At 33.0% G+C, this 17,181-nt stretch overlaps 2 protein-coding genes, 2 non-coding genes and 1 pseudogene across 5 annotated transcripts; 3 read left to right on the plus strand and 2 right to left on the minus strand.

Moving 5' to 3' along the window:
• Positions 1 to 2,836: 2,836 nt before the first annotated feature.
• srx-11 lies at positions 2,837 to 4,145 on the minus strand (annotated as a pseudogene). The gene is given in 6 exon segments: positions 2,837 to 2,926; positions 2,971 to 3,228; positions 3,518 to 3,646; positions 3,697 to 3,780; positions 3,782 to 3,895; positions 3,942 to 4,145. Coding segments are annotated over 6 exon segments (879 nt in total).
• A 7,191-nt stretch (positions 4,146 to 11,336) lies between these two features.
• Y97E10B.12 lies at positions 11,337 to 11,474 on the plus strand. Its single transcript, NR_069040.1, has one exon. It is a non-coding gene; the product is annotated as an Unclassified non-coding RNA Y97E10B.12 (non-coding RNA).
• A 2,725-nt stretch (positions 11,475 to 14,199) lies between these two features.
• srsx-7 (G_PROTEIN_RECEP_F1_2 domain-containing protein) lies at positions 14,200 to 15,337 on the plus strand (the record flags this gene model as incomplete). The annotated part of the gene is made up of 5 exons (NM_001368455.1): positions 14,200 to 14,338; positions 14,385 to 14,726; positions 14,778 to 15,040; positions 15,093 to 15,164; positions 15,236 to 15,337. The coding sequence occupies 5 exons, from the start codon at positions 14,200 to 14,202 to the stop codon at positions 15,335 to 15,337; spliced, it is 918 nt and encodes a 305-aa protein (NP_001355388.1).
• Positions 15,338 to 15,500: 163 nt separating this feature from the next.
• srsx-6 (G-protein coupled receptors family 1 profile domain-containing protein) lies at positions 15,501 to 16,868 on the plus strand (the record flags this gene model as incomplete). The annotated part of the gene is made up of 7 exons (NM_072636.3): positions 15,501 to 15,636; positions 15,680 to 15,760; positions 15,805 to 15,931; positions 15,979 to 16,112; positions 16,165 to 16,269; positions 16,314 to 16,471; positions 16,689 to 16,868. The coding sequence occupies 7 exons, from the start codon at positions 15,501 to 15,503 to the stop codon at positions 16,866 to 16,868; spliced, it is 921 nt and encodes a 306-aa protein (NP_505037.1).
• Positions 16,010 to 16,030, minus strand: 21ur-14789. Its single transcript, NR_069041.1, has one exon.
• Positions 16,869 to 17,181: the final 313 nt, after the last annotated feature.

Genomic DNA, 17,181 nt, shown 5'->3' on the forward strand with positions numbered 1-17,181 from the left:
AATAAGAAGGAAAGTCTGTCAAGTTTTTGAGGTTATTCTATACATTTAAAATGAATACGAATTGGGGTGGGTAAAAGTTCAGAAAAACATACAATTTTCAAAGATTTTTGCAAAAAAACTTATGAAAATAGGATTCGAATAAGAAAAAGTAAAGAAAAGCAAATAGCCGTCAGGCACGACTAGGGGGGGAATCTCGATTTTGAAAATTAGCTTCATATACTTTTTCTTCGAGAGATTTTCACATAATTGGAAAATTTGACTGGAAGTTAGAAGACAAGGAAGATGTTATGAATGCCGCGTCATTTCCAGAAAAACATATAGAGAAAATGTTTTTCTTAATAATGGCGTTTGGAATTTTCTGAAAATTTCCGGTTTAGCATGTCTGATGGTGTGAAATAAATCTATTGGTGTGCCTTGTTTAACCAAATTTCTATGAAAAAAATGTAAATTTAAACAAGAAACATTTATGGAGTTTGTATGCAGACCATAAAAGTTTTTAAAAGCAGCACACATCGGGATATTCCAAAATCGCTGTACCTCTAGGCCTGAAAATTTCAACAAAGACATCAACTCCCAACTTTCATTTGCAACACAAATTCGTGGGGACCACAAAAACACGCAAAACGTCAATGTGCGGAGAAATGTGGAAATGTGCTGTTGAGCGTGAAAATGAGCAAATTCATTCGGGCTTCTGGTGAAGGGCGTTTGCTCTCCTCGAGTGGTCCCCTGGTTTTTTGTGTGTCATTCGATCCTTGATTTAGTGTCAGTTCGTCTGGAGAACATTTCTGGTATTTTTCTTTAAAAACATTTGTTTTAAATAAAAATCTTTCAAAGCTTAATTTTGTCCAATTTAGACGGAACTATTTTTCTTTTTAGGGTAAAAAATACATAGACAGAACTATACGAAAACATTATCCAAAAGGAATGAAAATCAGCATAATAAAATAAAACATAATGAAACCAGCCGCTGACCGCGCCTACGGCGCGGGCAACGACTGGCACCATTAAAAGTATTTGACACACATACCTTCAATCACTCAAAAAATTTCTCATCATGAAAAAAACTTGAAACGCGGTTTAATGGCACTGTTAAATGTATGTATTTTTCTACGACATGCATGTTTCAAAAATTCACAGACAGTATGAAAACTTTCTGTTACTTTTTGACCAAGACAGTAACCTTACAATACCACTACAGTACCTTGACATTATCCTCCACCGACTCCTAACCCAATACCTCTTCAAAGGACGAAATGCCAATTTTTCCAAAACTACAGTACCCCTATAGTACCACTACAGTACCTTGACTTGATCCCCCATCAACTCCCAAATAACTACCTCTTCTAAAGCTCTAAGCTCAATTTTTCGGAACATTCCAAAAATTTCCCAATTTTTCTAGAAAGTTCTGGAACATTCCAGAATTTCCTCGATTTTTCTAGAAAGTTCTGGAACATTCCAGAATTTTCTCGATTTTTCTAAAAAGTTCTGGAACATTCCAGAAATTTCCCGATTTTTCTAGAAAGTTCTGGAACATTCCAGAAATTTCTCGATTTTTTTAAAAAGTTCTGGAACATTCCAGACTTTTCCCAATTTTTCTAGAATGTTCTGGAACATTCCAGACATTTCCTAATTTTTCTAGAAAGTTCTGGAACATTCCAGACTTTTCCCAATTTTTCTAGAAAGTTCTGGAACATTCCAGACTTTTCCCAATTTTTCTGGAAAGTTCTGGAACATTCCAGACTTTTCCCAATTTTTCTAGAAAGTTCTGGAACATTCCAGAATTTTCTCGATTTTTCTAGAAAGTTCTGGAACATTCCAAAAATTTCCCAATTTTTCTAGAAATATCTGGAACATTTCAGAATTTTCCCAATTTTTCTAGAAAGTTCTGGAACATTCCAGAATTTTCCCAATTTTTCTAGAAAGTTCTGGAACATTCCAGAATTTTCTCGATTTTTTTAGAAAGTTCTGGAACATTCCAGAATTTTCTCGATTTTTCTAGAATGTTCTGGAACATTCCAGACTTTTCCTAATTTTTCTAGAAAGTTCTGGAACATTCCAGACTTTTCCCAATTTTTCTAGTTTTTTCGAAATTTCCAGAAGATTCTAGATTTCCAGAATTTTAGAATTTTCAGAAAATTTAAATTTCCCGCAAAAATATTTTTCACAGAAAATTTAAATTTCCCGCAAAAATATTTTTCACAGAAAATTTAAATTTCCCGCCAAAATATTTTTCACAGAAAATTTAAATTTCCCGCCAAAATATTTTTCACAGAAAATTTAAATTTCCCGCCAAAATATTTTTCTCAGAAAATTTAAATTTCCCGCCAAAATATTTTTCACAGAAAATTTTAATTTCCCGCCAAAATATTTTTCACAGAAAATTTAAATTTCCCGCCAAAATATTTTTCACAGAAAATTTAAATTTCCCGCCAAAATTTTGGGTCTTACCACGACGGGTCTCACCACGGTGGGTCTTACCACGATGGGTCTCACCACGACGGGTCTCACCACGATGGGTCTCGCCACGATGGGTCTCACCACGGTGGGTCTCACCACGATGGGTCTCGCCACGACGGGTCTCACCACGATGGGTCTTACCACGATGGGTATCGCCACGATGGGTCTCACCACGATGGGTCTCGCCACGATGGGTCTCACCGCGAAGGATGACAGACCCCGCCCACAATTCTCAGTGACTTTGGGTGTGACGTCACAGACTACAAAGACTACATAGACTACAAACTATGGAACAAACGGAATTATTTTTTTATATATAAGTAATGAATATATAAGTAATGATGGTAATCTAAACGGAGATCAATTTTTCTCCAGCTTGTTAACTTTTTTTTTCAGAAATTCTATGGTTTCTTTCATATCCAACAACATTGATGCTCTTCTTTTTTTTGTTAAAAATTTTATTTTTGATCTGAAAATGACAATATAATTTTAAAACTAATACAAATTTCAAACCTCTTGATTCAAAAATAAGTATATGCATGCGTCGGCACAACAATGCAAAGCATAGCAAATTGGACAAATGATATTACTTTCGATGTTATCAAATAAGATTGGAACAATCTTAAATGACGCAAAGCTCAATAATGAAAACATTGAAACCGAAAAAAACTGAATTAATATCGAAACTTCGCGTGCACGGATTTTGCGAGCATGTTCGGAATTAACGGATATCTTAATGATGATGCTTGAAATTTTGATCTTCATAAATATCTGAAAAATACTCAATTGGGTCATCGTCAATTAAGCTGGCAATTGCGGACGAATGATGATAGTTAAATATAGAAGGGTAGGACAGTGTTACGCAGCACCTGTCTTTGTCCGGGTTCAGCGATTCGTTAATTAATGGAAAGAATGACCATATTTTTCTGTGTATATTGGCAGGCCAGAAAAACAGTTAGCCAGACATTCTTATAGCCTATAGCCACTACTTGAAAGAAGCGTCGTGCAGAAAGTTTACAAAAATGTTGCGTTCCTCAAATCCGAAATTTGAAACTCTTACGGCAAAATAACATCCAATTGTTAAAACAAAACAAGTACTATGAACAACTGTGCTAATTAAAAATCCCCAGTTATACTCCTTTAAAGGTGTTATAGACCAAAAACCATATTTTGTATGATCCAAGATTACCCTTAATTATTATCATTGAGAATATGACTGATTTTTTTGTGAGAAACGTACGTGCAACATAAAAAGAATTGATCAGAAATTAGTTTCAATGCGGATAAAAAAAAACAAAACAAAAAATAAGCCTACGATAACCAATCGGTTCAGAGCCATCACAATCATAATAAAAACAGTGTTATTCCACGAGAAGTGAGATATGTTTGACATTAACCAAGGTCCAAAAGCGTATGGTGAGTCACCAAAAATATGGTTCTGAAAATAATTCTACAGATACGTATAACATTGAAACCCCCTTACACTGAAAATAAGTGCCGGAGAAGTAGCAGATATTCACGATTAAGTTGATAATATCATTGAGCATTGTGATAACTGATATCAAATTGACGCAGTTTTCATCCCGCTTCTTTTGAATTCTTCTTAATGGGACGAGCACAGTCAAATTAATCAAAACTCCAATAAAGTTGAGCAGGAGAAAAAGGCAACCAACTATAATCTTGAACATGAAGCTTTGACTAAATCTGAATAAAATAACTTGTTATTGTTCACAGTCAATCAATCATTCTACTCAATATCATTACTTATATATAAAAAAATAATTCCGTTTGTTCCATAGTTTGTAGTCTATGTAGTCTTTGTAGACTGTGACGTCACACCCAAAGTCACTGAGAATTGTGGGCGGGGTCTGTCATCCTTCGCGGTGAGACCCATCGTGGCGAGACCCATCGTGGTGAGACCCATCGTGGCGAGACCCATCGTGGAGATACCCATCGTGGTGAGACCCATCGTGGTGAGACCCGTCGTGGCGAGACCCATCGTGGTGAGACCCGTCGTAGCGAGACCCATCGTGGTGAGACCCATCGTGGTGAGACCCATCGTGGCGAGACCCATCGTGGTAAGACCCAAAATTTTGGCGGGAAATTTAAATTTTCTGTGAAAAATATTTTGGCGGGAAATTTAAATTTTCTGTGAAAATTATTTTGGCGGGAAATTTAAATTTTCTGTGAAAAATATTTTGGCGGGAAATTTAAATTTTCTGTGAAAAATATTTTGGCGGGAAATTTAAATTTTCTGAGAAAAATATTTTGGAGGGAAATTTAAATTTTCTGTGAAAAATATTTTGGCGGGAAATTAAAAATTTTTTGTGAAAAATATTTTGGAGGGAAATTTAAATTTTCTGTGAAAAATATTTTGGCGGGAAATTTAAATTTTCTGTGAAAAATATTTTGGCGGGAAATTTAAATTTTCTGTGAAAATTATTTTGGCGGGAAATTTAAATTTTCTGTGAAAAATATTTTGGCGGGAAATTTAAATTTTCTGTGAAAATTATTTTGGCGGGAAATTTAAATTTTCTGTGAAAAATATTTTGGCGGGAAATTTAAATTTTCTGTGAAAAATATTTTGGCGGGAAATTTAAATTTTCTGAGAAAAATATTTTGGAGGGAAATTTAAATTTTCTGTGAAAAATATTTTGGCGGGAAATTAAAATTTTTTTGTGAAAAATATTTTGGAGGGAAATTTAAATTTTCTGTGAAAAATATTTTGGCGGGAAATTTAAATTTTTTTGTGAAAAATATTTTGGAGGGAAATTTAAATTTTCTGTGAAAAATATTTTGGCGGGAAATTTAAATTTTCTGAAAATTCTAAAATTCTGGAAATCTAGAATCTTCTGGAAATTTCGAAAAAACTAGAAAAATTGGGAAAAACTAGAAAAATTGGGAAAAGTCTGGAATGTTCCAGAACTTTCTAGAAAAATTGGGAAAAGTCTGGAATGTTCCAGAACTTTCTAGAAAAATTGGGAAAAGTCTGGAATGTTCCAGAACTTTCTAGAAAAATTAGGAAAAGTCTGGAATGTTCCAAAACATTCTAGAAAAATTGGGAAAAGTCTGGAATGTTCCAAAACTTTCTAGAAAAATTGGGAAAATTCTGAAATGTTCCAGAAATTTCTAGAAAAATCGAGAAAATTCTGGAATGTTCCAAAACATTCTAGAAAAATTGGGAAAAGTCTGGAATGTTCCAAAACTTTCTAGAAAAATTGGGAAAATTCTGAAATGTTCCAGAAATTTCTAGAAAAATCGAGAAAATTCTGGAATGTTCCAGAACTTTCTAGAAAAATTGGCAAAATTCTGGAATGTTCCAGAACTTTCTAGAAAAATTGGGAAAATTCTGGAATGTTCCAGAACTTTCTAGAAAAATCGGGAAATTTCTGTAATGTTCCAGAACTTTCTAGAAAAATTGGGAAAAGTCTGGAATGTTCCAGAACTTTCTAGAAAAATTGGGAAAAGTCTGGAATGTTCCAGAACTTTCTAGAAAAATTAGGAAATGTCTGGAATGTTCCAGAACATTCTAGAAAAATTGGGAAAAGTCTGGAATGTTCCAAAACTTTCTAGAAAAATTGGGAAAATTCTGAAATGTTCCAGAAATTTCTAGAAAAATCGAGAAAATTCTGGAATGTTCCAGAACTTTCTAAAAAAATCGAGAAAATTCTGGAATGTTCCAGAACTTTCTAGAAAAATTGGGAAAAGTCTGGAATGTTCCAGAACTTTCTAGAAAAATTGGGAAAAGTCTGGAATGTTCCAAAACTTTCTAGAAAAATTGGGAAAAGTCTGGAATGTTCCAGAACTTTCTAGAAAAATTGGGAAAAGTCTGGAATGTTCCAAAACTTTCTAGAAAAATTGGTAAAATTGTGAAATGTTCCAGAAATTTCTAGAAAAATTGGGAAATTTTTGGAATGTTCCAGAACTTTCTAGAAAAATCGAGAAAATTCTGGAATGTTCCAGAACTTTCTAGAAAAATTGGGAAAAGTCTGGAATGTTCCAGAACTTTCTAGAAAAATTAAGAAAAGTCTGGAATGTTCCAGAACTTTCTAGAAAAATTGGGAAAAGTCTGGAATGTTCCAGAACTTTCTAGAAAAATTGGGAAAAGTCTGGAATGTTCCAGAACTTTCTAGAAAAATTGGGAAAAGTCTGGAATGTTCCAGAACTTTCTAGAAAAATCGAGAAAATTCTGGAATGTTCCAGAACTTTCTAGAAAAATTGGGAAAAGTCTGGAATGTTCCAGAACTTTCTAGAAAAATTGGGAAAAGTCTGGAATGTTCCAGAACTTTCTAGAAAAATTAGGAAAAGTCTGGAATGTTCCAGAACATTCTAGAAAAATTGGGAAAAGTCTGGAATGTTCCAAAACTTTCTAGAAAAATTGGGAAAATTCTGAAATGTTCCAGAAATTTCTAGAAAAATTGGGAAAATTCTGAAATGTTCCAGAACTTTCTAAAAAAATCGAGAAATTTTTGGAATGTTCCAGAACTTTCTAGAAAAATTGGGAAAAGTCTGGAATGTTCCAGAACTTTCTAGAAAAATTGGGAAATTTTTGGAATGTTCCAAAACTTTCTAGAAAAATTGGGAAAAGTCTGGAATGTTCCAGAACTTTCTAGAAAAATTGGGAAAAGTCTGGAATGTTCCAGAACTTTCTAGAAAAATTGGGAAAAGTCTGGAATGTTCCAGAACTTTCTAGAAAAATTGGGAAAAGTCTGGAATGTTCCAGAACTTTCTAGAAAAATTAGGAAAAGTCTGGAATGTTCCAGAACATTCTAGAAAAATTGGGAAAAGTCTGGAATGTTCCAGAACTTTCTAGAAAAATTAGGAAATGTCTGGAATGTTCCAGAACTTTCTAGAAAAATTGGGAAAAGTCTGGAATGTTCCAGAACTTTCTAGAAAAATTAGGAAAAGTCTGGAATGTTCCAGAACATTCTAGAAAAATCGGGAAATTTCTGGAATGTTCCAGAACTTTCTAGAAAAATTGGGAAAAGTCTGGAATGTTCCAAAACTTTCTAGAAAAATTGGGAAAAGTCTGGAATGTTCCAAAACTTTCTAGAAAAATTGGGAAAATTCTGAAATGTTCCAGAAATTTCTAGAAAAATCGAGAAAATTCTGGAATGTTCCAGAACTTTCTAAAAAAATCGAGAAAATTCTGGAATGTTCCAGAACTTTCTAGAAAAATTGGGAAAAGTCTGGAATGTTCCAGAACTTTCTAGAAAAATTGGGAAAAGTCTGGAATGTTCCAGAACTTTCTAGAAAAATTAGGAAAAGTCTGGAATGTTCCAGAACATTCTAGAAAAATTGGGAAAAGTCTGGAATGTTCCAGAACTTTCTAGAAAAATTGGGAAATTTTTGGAATGTTCCAAAACTTTCTAGAAAAATTGGGAAAAGTCTGGAATGTTCCAGAACTTTCTAGAAAAATTGGGAAATTTTTGGAATGTTCCAAAACTTTCTAGAAAAATTGGGAAAAGTCTGGAATGTTCCAGAACTTTCTAGAAAAATTGGGAAAAGTCTGGAATGTTCCAAAAACTTTCTAGAAAAATTGGGAAAAGTCTGGAATGTTCCAGAACTTTCTAGAAAAATTGGGAAAAGTCTGGAATGTTCCAGAACTTTCTAGAAAAATTAGGAAAAGTCTGGAATGTTCCAGAACATTCTAGAAAAATTAGGAAAAGTCTGGAATGTTCCAGAACTTTCTAGAAAAATTAGGAAATGTCTGGAATGTTCCAGAACTTTCTAGAAAAATTGGGAAAAGTCTGGAATGTTCCAGAACTTTCTAGAAAAATTAGGAAAAGTCTGGAATGTTCCAGAACATTCTAGAAAAATTGGGAAAAGTCTGGAATGTTCCAGAACTTTCTAGAAAAATTGGGAAAAGTCTGGAATGTTCCAAAACTTTCTAGAAAAATTGGGAAATGTCTGGAATGTTCCAGAACATTCTAGAAAAATTGGGAAAAGTCTGGAATGTTCCAAAACTTTCTAGAAAAATTGGGAAAATTCTGAAATGTTCCAGAACTTTCTAGAAAAATTGGGAAAAGTCTGGAATGTTCCAGAACTTTCTAGAAAAATTGGGAAAAGTCTGGAATGTTCCAGAACTTTCTAGAAAAATTAGGAAAAGTCTGGAATGTTCCAGAACATTCTAGAAAAATTGGGAAAAGTCTGGAATGTTCCAGAACTTTCTAGAAAAATTAGGAAATGTCTGGAATGTTCCAGAACTTTCTAGAAAAATTAGGAAAAGTCTGGAATGTTCCAGAACATTCTAGAAAAGTTGGGAAAAGTCTGGAATGTTCCAGAACTTTCTAGAAAAATTGGGAAAAGTCTGGAATGTTCCAAAACTTTCTAGAAAAATTGGGAAAAGTCTGGAATGTTCCAAAACTTTCTAGAAAAATTGGGAAAATTCTGAAATGTTCCAGAACTTTCTAGAAAAATTGGGAAATTTTTGGAATGTTCCAATACTTTCTAGAAAAATTGGGAAAAGTCTGGAATGTTCCAGAACTTTCTAGAAAAATTGGGAAATTTTTGGAATGTTCCAAAACTTTCTAGAAAAATTGGGAAAAGTCTGGAATGTTCCAGAACTTTCTAGAAAAATTGGGAAAAGTCTGGAATGTTCCAAAACTTTCTAGAAAAATTGGGAAAAGTCTGGAATGTTCCAGAACTTTCTAGAAAAATTGGGAAAAGTCTGGAATGTTCCAGAACTTTCTAGAAAAATTAGGAAAAGTCTGGAATGTTCCAGAACATTCTAGAAAAATTGGGAAAAGTCTGGAATGTTCCAGAACTTTCTAGAAAAATTAGGAAATGTCTGGAATGTTCCAGAACTTTCTAGAAAAATTGGGAAAAGTCTGGAATGTTCCAGAACTTTCTAGAAAAATTAGGAAAAGTCTGGAATGTTCCAGAACATTCTAGAAAAATTGGGAAAAGTCTGGAATGTTCCAGAACTTTCTAGAAAAATTGGGAAAAGTCTGGAATGTTCCAAAACTTTTTAGAAAAATTGGGAAAAGTCTGGAATGTTCCAGAACTTTCTAGAAAAATCGAGAAAATTCTGGAATGTTCCAGAACTTTCTAGAAAAATTGGGAAAAGTCTGGAATGTTCCAGAACTTTCTAGAAAAATTGGGAAAAGTCTGGAATGTTCCAGAACTTTCTAGAAAAATTGGGAAATTTTTGGAATGTTCCAGAACTTTTTAGAAAAATCGAGAAAATTCTGGAATGTTCCAGAACTTTCTAGAAAAATTGGGAAAAGTCTGGAATGTTCCAGAACTTTCTAGAAAAATTGGGAAATTTTTGGAATGTTCCAAAACTTTCTAGAAAAATTGGGAAAAGTCTGGAATGTTCCAGAACTTTCTAGAAAAATTGGGAAAAGTCTGGAATGTTCCAAAACTTTCTAGAAAAATTAGGAAAAGTCTGGAATGTTCCAGAACATTCTAGAAAAATTGGGAAAAGTCTGGAATGTTCCAGAACTTTCTAGAAAAATTAGGAAAAGTCTGGAATGTTTCAGAACATTCTAGAAAAATTGGGAAAAGTCTGGAATGTTCCAAAACTTTCTAGAAAAATTAGGAAAAGTCTGGAATGTTTCAGAACATTCTAGAAAAATTGGGAAAAGTCTGGAATGTTCCAAAACTTTCTAGAAAAATTGGGAAAAGTCTGGAATGTTCCAAAACTTTCTAGAAAAATTGGGAAAATTCTGAAATGTTCCAGAAATTTCTAGAAAAATCGAGAAAATTCTGGAATGTTCCAGAACTTTCTAAAAAAATCGAGAAAATTCTGGAATGTTCCAGAACTTTCTAGAAAAATTGGGAAAAGTCTGGAATGTTCCAGAACTTTCTAGAAAAATTGGGAAAAGCCTGGAATGTTCCAGAACTTTCTAGAAAAATTAGGAAAAGTCTGGAATGTTCCAGAACTTTCTAGAAAAATTAGGAAAAGTCTGGAATGTTCCAGAACATTCTAGAAAAATTGGGAAAAGTCTGGAATGTTCCAGAACTTTCTAGAAAAATTAGGAAATGTCTGGAATGTTCCAGAACTTTCTAGAAAAATTAGGAAAAGTCTGGAATGTTCCAGAACATTCTAGAAAAATTGGGAAAAGTCTGGAATGTTCCAGAACTTTCTAGAAAAATTGGGAAAAGTCTGGAATGTTCCAGAACTTTCTAGAAAAATTGGGAAAAGTCTGGAATGTTCCAGAACTTTCTAGAAAAATTGGGAAAAGTCTGGAATGTTCCAGAACTTTCTAGAAAAATTGGGAAAAGTCTGGAATGTTCCAGAACTTTCTAGAAAAATTGGGAAAAGCCTGGAATGTTCCAGAACTTTCTAGAAAAATTAGGAAAAGTCTGGAATGTTCCAGAACATTCTAGAAAAATTGGGAAAAGTCTGGAATGTTCCAGAACTTTCTAGAAAAATTAGGAAATGTCTGGAATGTTCCAGAACTTTCTAGAAAAATTAGGAAAAGTCTGGAATGTTCCAGAACATTCTAGAAAAATTGGGAAAAGTCTGGAATGTTCCAGAACTTTCTAGAAAAATTGGGAAATGTTTGGAATGTTCCAAAACTTTCTAGAAAAATTGGAAAAAGTCTGGAATGTTCCAGAACTTTCTAGAAAAATTGGGAAAAGTCTGGAATGTTCCAAAACTTTCTAGAAAAATTGGGAAAATTCTGAAATGTTCCAGAAATTTCTAGAAAAATTGGGAAATTTTTGGAATGTTCCAGAACTTTCTAGAAAAATCGAGAAAATTCTGGAATGTTCCAGAACTTTCTAGAAAAATTGGGAAAAGTCTGGAATGTTCCAGAACTTTCTAGAAAAATTGGGAAAAGTCTGGAATGTTCCAGAACTTTCTAGAAAAATTGGGAAAAGTCTGGAATGTTCCAGAACTTTCTAGAAAAATTAGGAAAAGTCTGGAATGTTCCAGAACATTCTAGAAAAATTGGGAAAAGTCTGGAATGTTCCAAAACTTTCTAGAAAAATTGGGAAAATTCTGAAATGTTCCAGAACTTTCTAGAAAAATTGGGAAGAGTCTGGAATGTTCCAGAACTTTCTAGAAAAATTGGGAAAAGTCTGGAATGTTCCAGAACTTTCTAGAAAAATTAGGAAAAGTCTGGAATGTTCCAGAACATTCTAGAAAAATTGGGAAAAGTCTGGAATGTTCCAGAACTTTCTAGAAAAATTAGGAAATGTCTGGAATGTTCCAGAACTTTCTAGAAAAATTAGGAAAAGTCTGGAATGTTCCAGAACATTCTAGAAAAGTTGGGAAAAGTCTGGAATGTTCCAGAACTTTCTAGAAAAATTGGGAAAAGTCTGGAATGTTCCAAAACTTTCTAGAAAAATTGGGAAAAGTCTGGAATGTTCCAAAACTTTCTAGAAAAATTGGGAAAAGTCTGGAATGTTCCAAAACTTTCTAGAAAAATTGGGAAAATTCTGAAATGTTCCAAAACTTTCTAGAAAAATTGGGAAAATTCTGAAATGTTCCAGAAATTTCTAGAAAAATCGAGAAAATTCTGGAATGTTCCAGAACTTTCTAAAAAAATCGAGAAAATTCTGGAATGTTCCAGAACTTTCTAGAAAAATTGGGAAAAGTCTGGAATGTTCCAGAACTTTCTAGAAAAATTGGGAAATTTTTGGAATGTTCCAAAACTTTCTAGAAAAATTGGGAAAAGTCTGGAATGTTCCAGAACTTTCTAGAAAAATTGGGAAAAGTCTGGAATGTTCCAGAACTTTCTAGAAAAATTAGGAAATGTCTGGAATGTTCCAGAACATTCTAGAAAAATTGGGAAAAGTCTGGAATGTTCCAAAACTTTCTAGAAAAATTGGGAAAATTCTGAAATGTTCCAGAAATTTCTAGAAAAATCGAGAAAATTTTGGAATGTTCCAGAACTTTCTAAAAAAATCGAGATAATTCTGGAATGTTCCAGAACTTTCTAGAAAAATTGGGAAAAGTCTGGAATGTTCCAGAACTTTCTAGAAAAATTGGGAAATTTTTGGAATGTTCCAGAACTTTTTAGAAAAATCGAGAAAATTCTGGAATGTTCCAGAACTTTCTAGAAAAATTGGGAAAAGTCTGGAATGTTCCAGAACTTTCTAGAAAAATTGGGAAATTTTTGGAATGTTCCAAAACTTTCTAGAAAAATTGGGAAAAGTCTGGAATGTTCCAGAACTTTCTAGAAAAATTGGGAAAAGTCTGGAATGTTCCAAAACTTTCTAGAAAAATTGGGAAAAGTCTGGAATGTTCCAGAAATTTCTAGAAAAATTGGGAAAAGTCTGGAATGTTCCAGAACTTTCTAGAAAAATCGAGAAAATTCTGGAATGTTCCAGAACTTTCTAGAAAAATTGGGAAATTTTTGGAATGTTCCAAAACTTTCTAGAAAAATTGGGAAAATTCTGAAATGTTCCAGAAATTTCTAAAAAAATCGAGAAAATTCTGGAATGTTCCAGAACTTTCTAGAAAAATTGGGAAAAGTCTGGAATGTTCCAGAACTTTCTAGAAAAATTGGGAAAAGTTTGGAATGTTCCAAAACTTTCTAGAAAAATTGGGAAATTTTTGGAATGTTCCAGAACTTTCTAGAAAAATTGGGAAAATTCTGGAATGTTCCAGAAATTTCTAGAAAAATTGGGAAATTTTTGGAATGTTCCAGAACTTTCTAGAAAAATCGAGAAAAGTCTGGAATGTTCCAGAACTTTCTAGAAAAATTGGGAAATTTTTGGAATGTTCCAAAACTTTCTAGAAAAATTGGGAAAAGTCTGGAATGTTCCAGAACTTTCTAGAAAAATTGGGAAAAGTCTGGAATGTTCCAAAACTTTCTAGAAAAATTGGGAAAAGTCTGGAATGTTCCAGAACTTTCTAGAAAAATTGGGAAAAGTCTGGAATGTTCCAGAACTTTCTAGAAAAATTAGGAAAAGTCTGGAATGTTCCAGAACATTCTAGAAAAATTGGGAAAAGTCTGGAATGTTCCAGAACTTTCTAGAAAAATTAGGAAAAGTCTGGAATGTTCCAGAACATTCTAGAAAAATCATTGAAAACTGTAAAACGTCTTCGGCTTTCTGTATTAATTTTTATCTTCACATGGTTTTTTAGCCAAATTATTTCACTACTAATTCTTAAACAATATACTTTTTTGGATTGGGAAACTATTATTTATGTTCACAATGTAAGTGGCTGAGTTAAAATACTTCAATTTGGTAAAATTTACAGTCGGTTTTCATTTCTCTATCATACAGCAACACGTTTTATGTGACACTGTGGAACAGTAAAGAGTATCGTGAGCAGTTTTATAGCATCTGGTGCCCAAAGAGAACTAACAAAAACGTATTAACAGCTTTTTATATTAATAATCTGACTTGATCAAATTCAAAATATCAATACTCCTACTATTTACATTGTGTTTACAAAAAAAAGTTAACACCAAGGAATAAACTGTAGTCAGGCACTTACGCCAGAAAACTCATACAATGCTTAATTATAACAAAAAAGGAATTTATAATTTTGCAGATTCTTGTCATAGTCAGTTAGAAGAAAACTTTCTGACTTTTTCTCGAAGTTATGCGTATTATTATTTTGAACAGGTGTTTGTTTCAATTAACTCAACATTGACATTTTCGCAGAACTGTTTTTATCAAGTGGGTGTTTAATATTTAACTGACTGACTTTTGTGTTAAGGTTTTATTAACAGCTTTGTTTTTGAAATAACTGGAACTCGTTTCCCTGTCTGTTAATTCACCAAATCACTTTCTGTTTTGCTTTTTTTTGACATATTTACTTTTTCACATTTAGTAATGCTCCACGATTGGATTGAAAGAACTGATCAACTTTTTGTCGCCAGTTTCAAAATCTTATTTTTCGTCTTTGGAACATTTGGAAACTGTTGCTTTATTGCTTTAATATTCAAAAACCAAAGATTGAGATCAAAATCTTGTAAGTTCTTAGAAAAAATCATTTTTAAATGATAACTTCTTTAAAGCATACCTGCAATGTTTTCAATGCCTTTTCCAAATTATTTGCCTTCTGGGGACCATGGTTGATGTTGGATTAGCTTTCCCAGATATTCAGTTGGATAGAACATCCTGTTTTCACGTTATGATTCCATTTATTTTCTTTGAAGCGGCCCAAGCAGTCATCATTTTAGAGCTAGTTGCTGATGTTTATATAATCGTGAAACTACCAGTTCTCTATAAAAAATGTGATACGTGGATGTATCTATCAGGTGCTCTAGTGGTTCCTTCAATTGTTGGAGCAATATTTGTGAGCTGGGGATTCACGAATTTGGACTACGAAGAAATCTATTTTTGTAGTCCAACTTCGTGTAAGTTTAAAACTCGTAAATTTCGCCCTTTTTTAAGCATTTGAGGTTTAGCCCTGCACACCGTGGCAAGTAAAAACTACACACGATGCATTGTTCTAACAAACACATTAACCGTTATCATATTTGCCACGTTGATAACAATATTTTATAAGAAAAGCAAGAATAATAATAAAGAATCTACAAAAGTAATGAAACGTCTTCAATTCTCAGTTGCAGTGTTTCTAGGATCTTGGTATATTACCATTTTCACATATTACGTATGCATCGCCGTTGGTGTGACAGGAGAAGATTTACACTTTGTAATCAATAATATGGTATGTGACTTTGAAAAAAAAACATCAATTTTATAATTTAATTACGTTTTAGTCATTTTTCACATGTCTTGCATATACACAAACGTTTTATATAATAATCTACACATCAAAAGAATATAGAATAGTAAGTTAAAATTCAAATATTTTTTTTGAAACTAAAGAAAAGAAACAACGCATAACATCTTAACGTTTAAGGCATTTAAAGAATTGATCGGTGAAAAGCAAAAACAAATGGATATGCTGAACACTCATTCATCACGAGTATCTGCACTTCATGGACCTACAAGGATCGCCTAAATGAGTAATATGATATATCAATAGTATTGAAATTTCCCACCTTGTGATCTATGTTTTCTACTTTTCAGACTTCAAACTTTCCCACACACAATGTCTGACAAGACATATACTTTGTACTAATGAGGCGCCGAATTTTAGTTCGCCTCATTCGCCATTACGAAAAATGTACGGCACGCTGGCCAGAATCAACCAGCTGGTTATTGTGAGCTATAAAATTGTTTACTTATTTTTTGGGGTATTTGGAAACGCATCACTTATTTATCTGATCGCAAGAAGAAAAAAGCTTCAAACAAAATCATGTAGGTGAAAACATTGAATTTTAAATTCAGTCTATATTTTCAGCGATACTTCAAGCAATTCAATGTTTATGTCATATAATATGCCTCATTGGTACTCAAGTTGACACTGTTCTCACTATACTCGGTAAACGTTTCATTCAAGTATTCACTTAAATGATAAGTTTTCAGATATAAAGCTTCCAAGAAACCAATGTTATACCAAAGTTTCAATTTACACATTTTTCGAAACTGTACAAGCAATGATCATGCTTTTCCTAGTTGTGGATATTTTAGTAATTGTCAAGTTTCCAAGATTGTAATTTTAAAATATTTATCGTTCAAATTGAATTTCTTAAATTTCAGTTACCATACTTTTTCAACCGAATGGTATATTATTCTCGCACTAATTCTTCCAGTGATTTTTGGTATAATATTTTTCATTTGGGGATTCATAGAAACAGATGATGAAATTGTTATATTTTGTAATCCGCCACTTGGTAAAATAATTTATGATTGTGAGAAAAATTAATTCAAATTGCTGAAATTCAGGATTGAACATTACTGCAAGCACTTGGTTCTTTAGATATATTCTTTTCCTCAATCTCCTTACTCTCATTGTTTTTCTAATTTTGATTAGAATTTTTTATGCTAAAGGTTTGACAAAGCTTTATAACCACCTATACACGTCAATCTTCTAGATCAAGCAAAACGTGGGGATTCGTGGAAAGTCATGAAACGACTTCAAATATCTGTTGTAATTTTTGTGTGCTCCTGGTTTATAGCACAATCAGCTAACTCTGTGTTCATCGCATTGGGAATTACAGGAGAGACGTTCAATTTTCTCGTAGCTAATGTGGTAGGTAAAAAAACATTTGAAATAAGCGCGTTTACTGCATTAACTTGTACCAACTGCATATTGAGCAGATTTTAAAATGAGCAAAACTGGTTTCAAAAAGTAAAAATTCTTTCCAATTTCAAAACGTTTTCCAAAATTCATATTTAATGTAGAAACCGAAAAATTATTTCAAGAAAAAACATTAAAAACTTAATAGTTGAAATGTAATATTTTTCAGTCCTTCTTTGTCTTGCTCTCATTCAGTCAATCATTTTATGTAATAATCTGGAAATCGAAAGAATATCGTCAACACTTCAAGTCTCTTTGGTGTTTCGGGTCCACTGGATCTCGAGACGTCACGGGGGCTCATTCTTCAATCAAACCTGGCCCGATTGCAATGATTTCTCGAACTTTTTAGGTCTTTGACGTATGAAGTTTTTTTTTAACTTTTTATCTTTCTTTTTTTGCGTTTCTATGCTGATAAATTAGTTCATCAGAGCATAACGACTGTTATGATAGTTTTATCCTTAAAAACTTTTCTTATAGGAAGAATGCCTGTGATTCAATACAACAGAAAGAATGTGCCGATGTCGAGTAATAAAATGTAGGGTTTGTGACCATCTTTGCAGTTTTGCTCATATGATCTTAATCACAAAGACAGCTTAAGATAATTCAGTAACAATTCCCTCGAAAACAACTATTGTTCCGCCAATTCCCCTTCCGGAATAAAG

The sequence above is a fragment of the Caenorhabditis elegans genome, chromosome V (genome assembly GCF_000002985.6).
Source record: "Caenorhabditis elegans chromosome V".
Taxonomy (NCBI): Eukaryota; Metazoa; Nematoda; class Chromadorea; order Rhabditida; family Rhabditidae; genus Caenorhabditis; species Caenorhabditis elegans.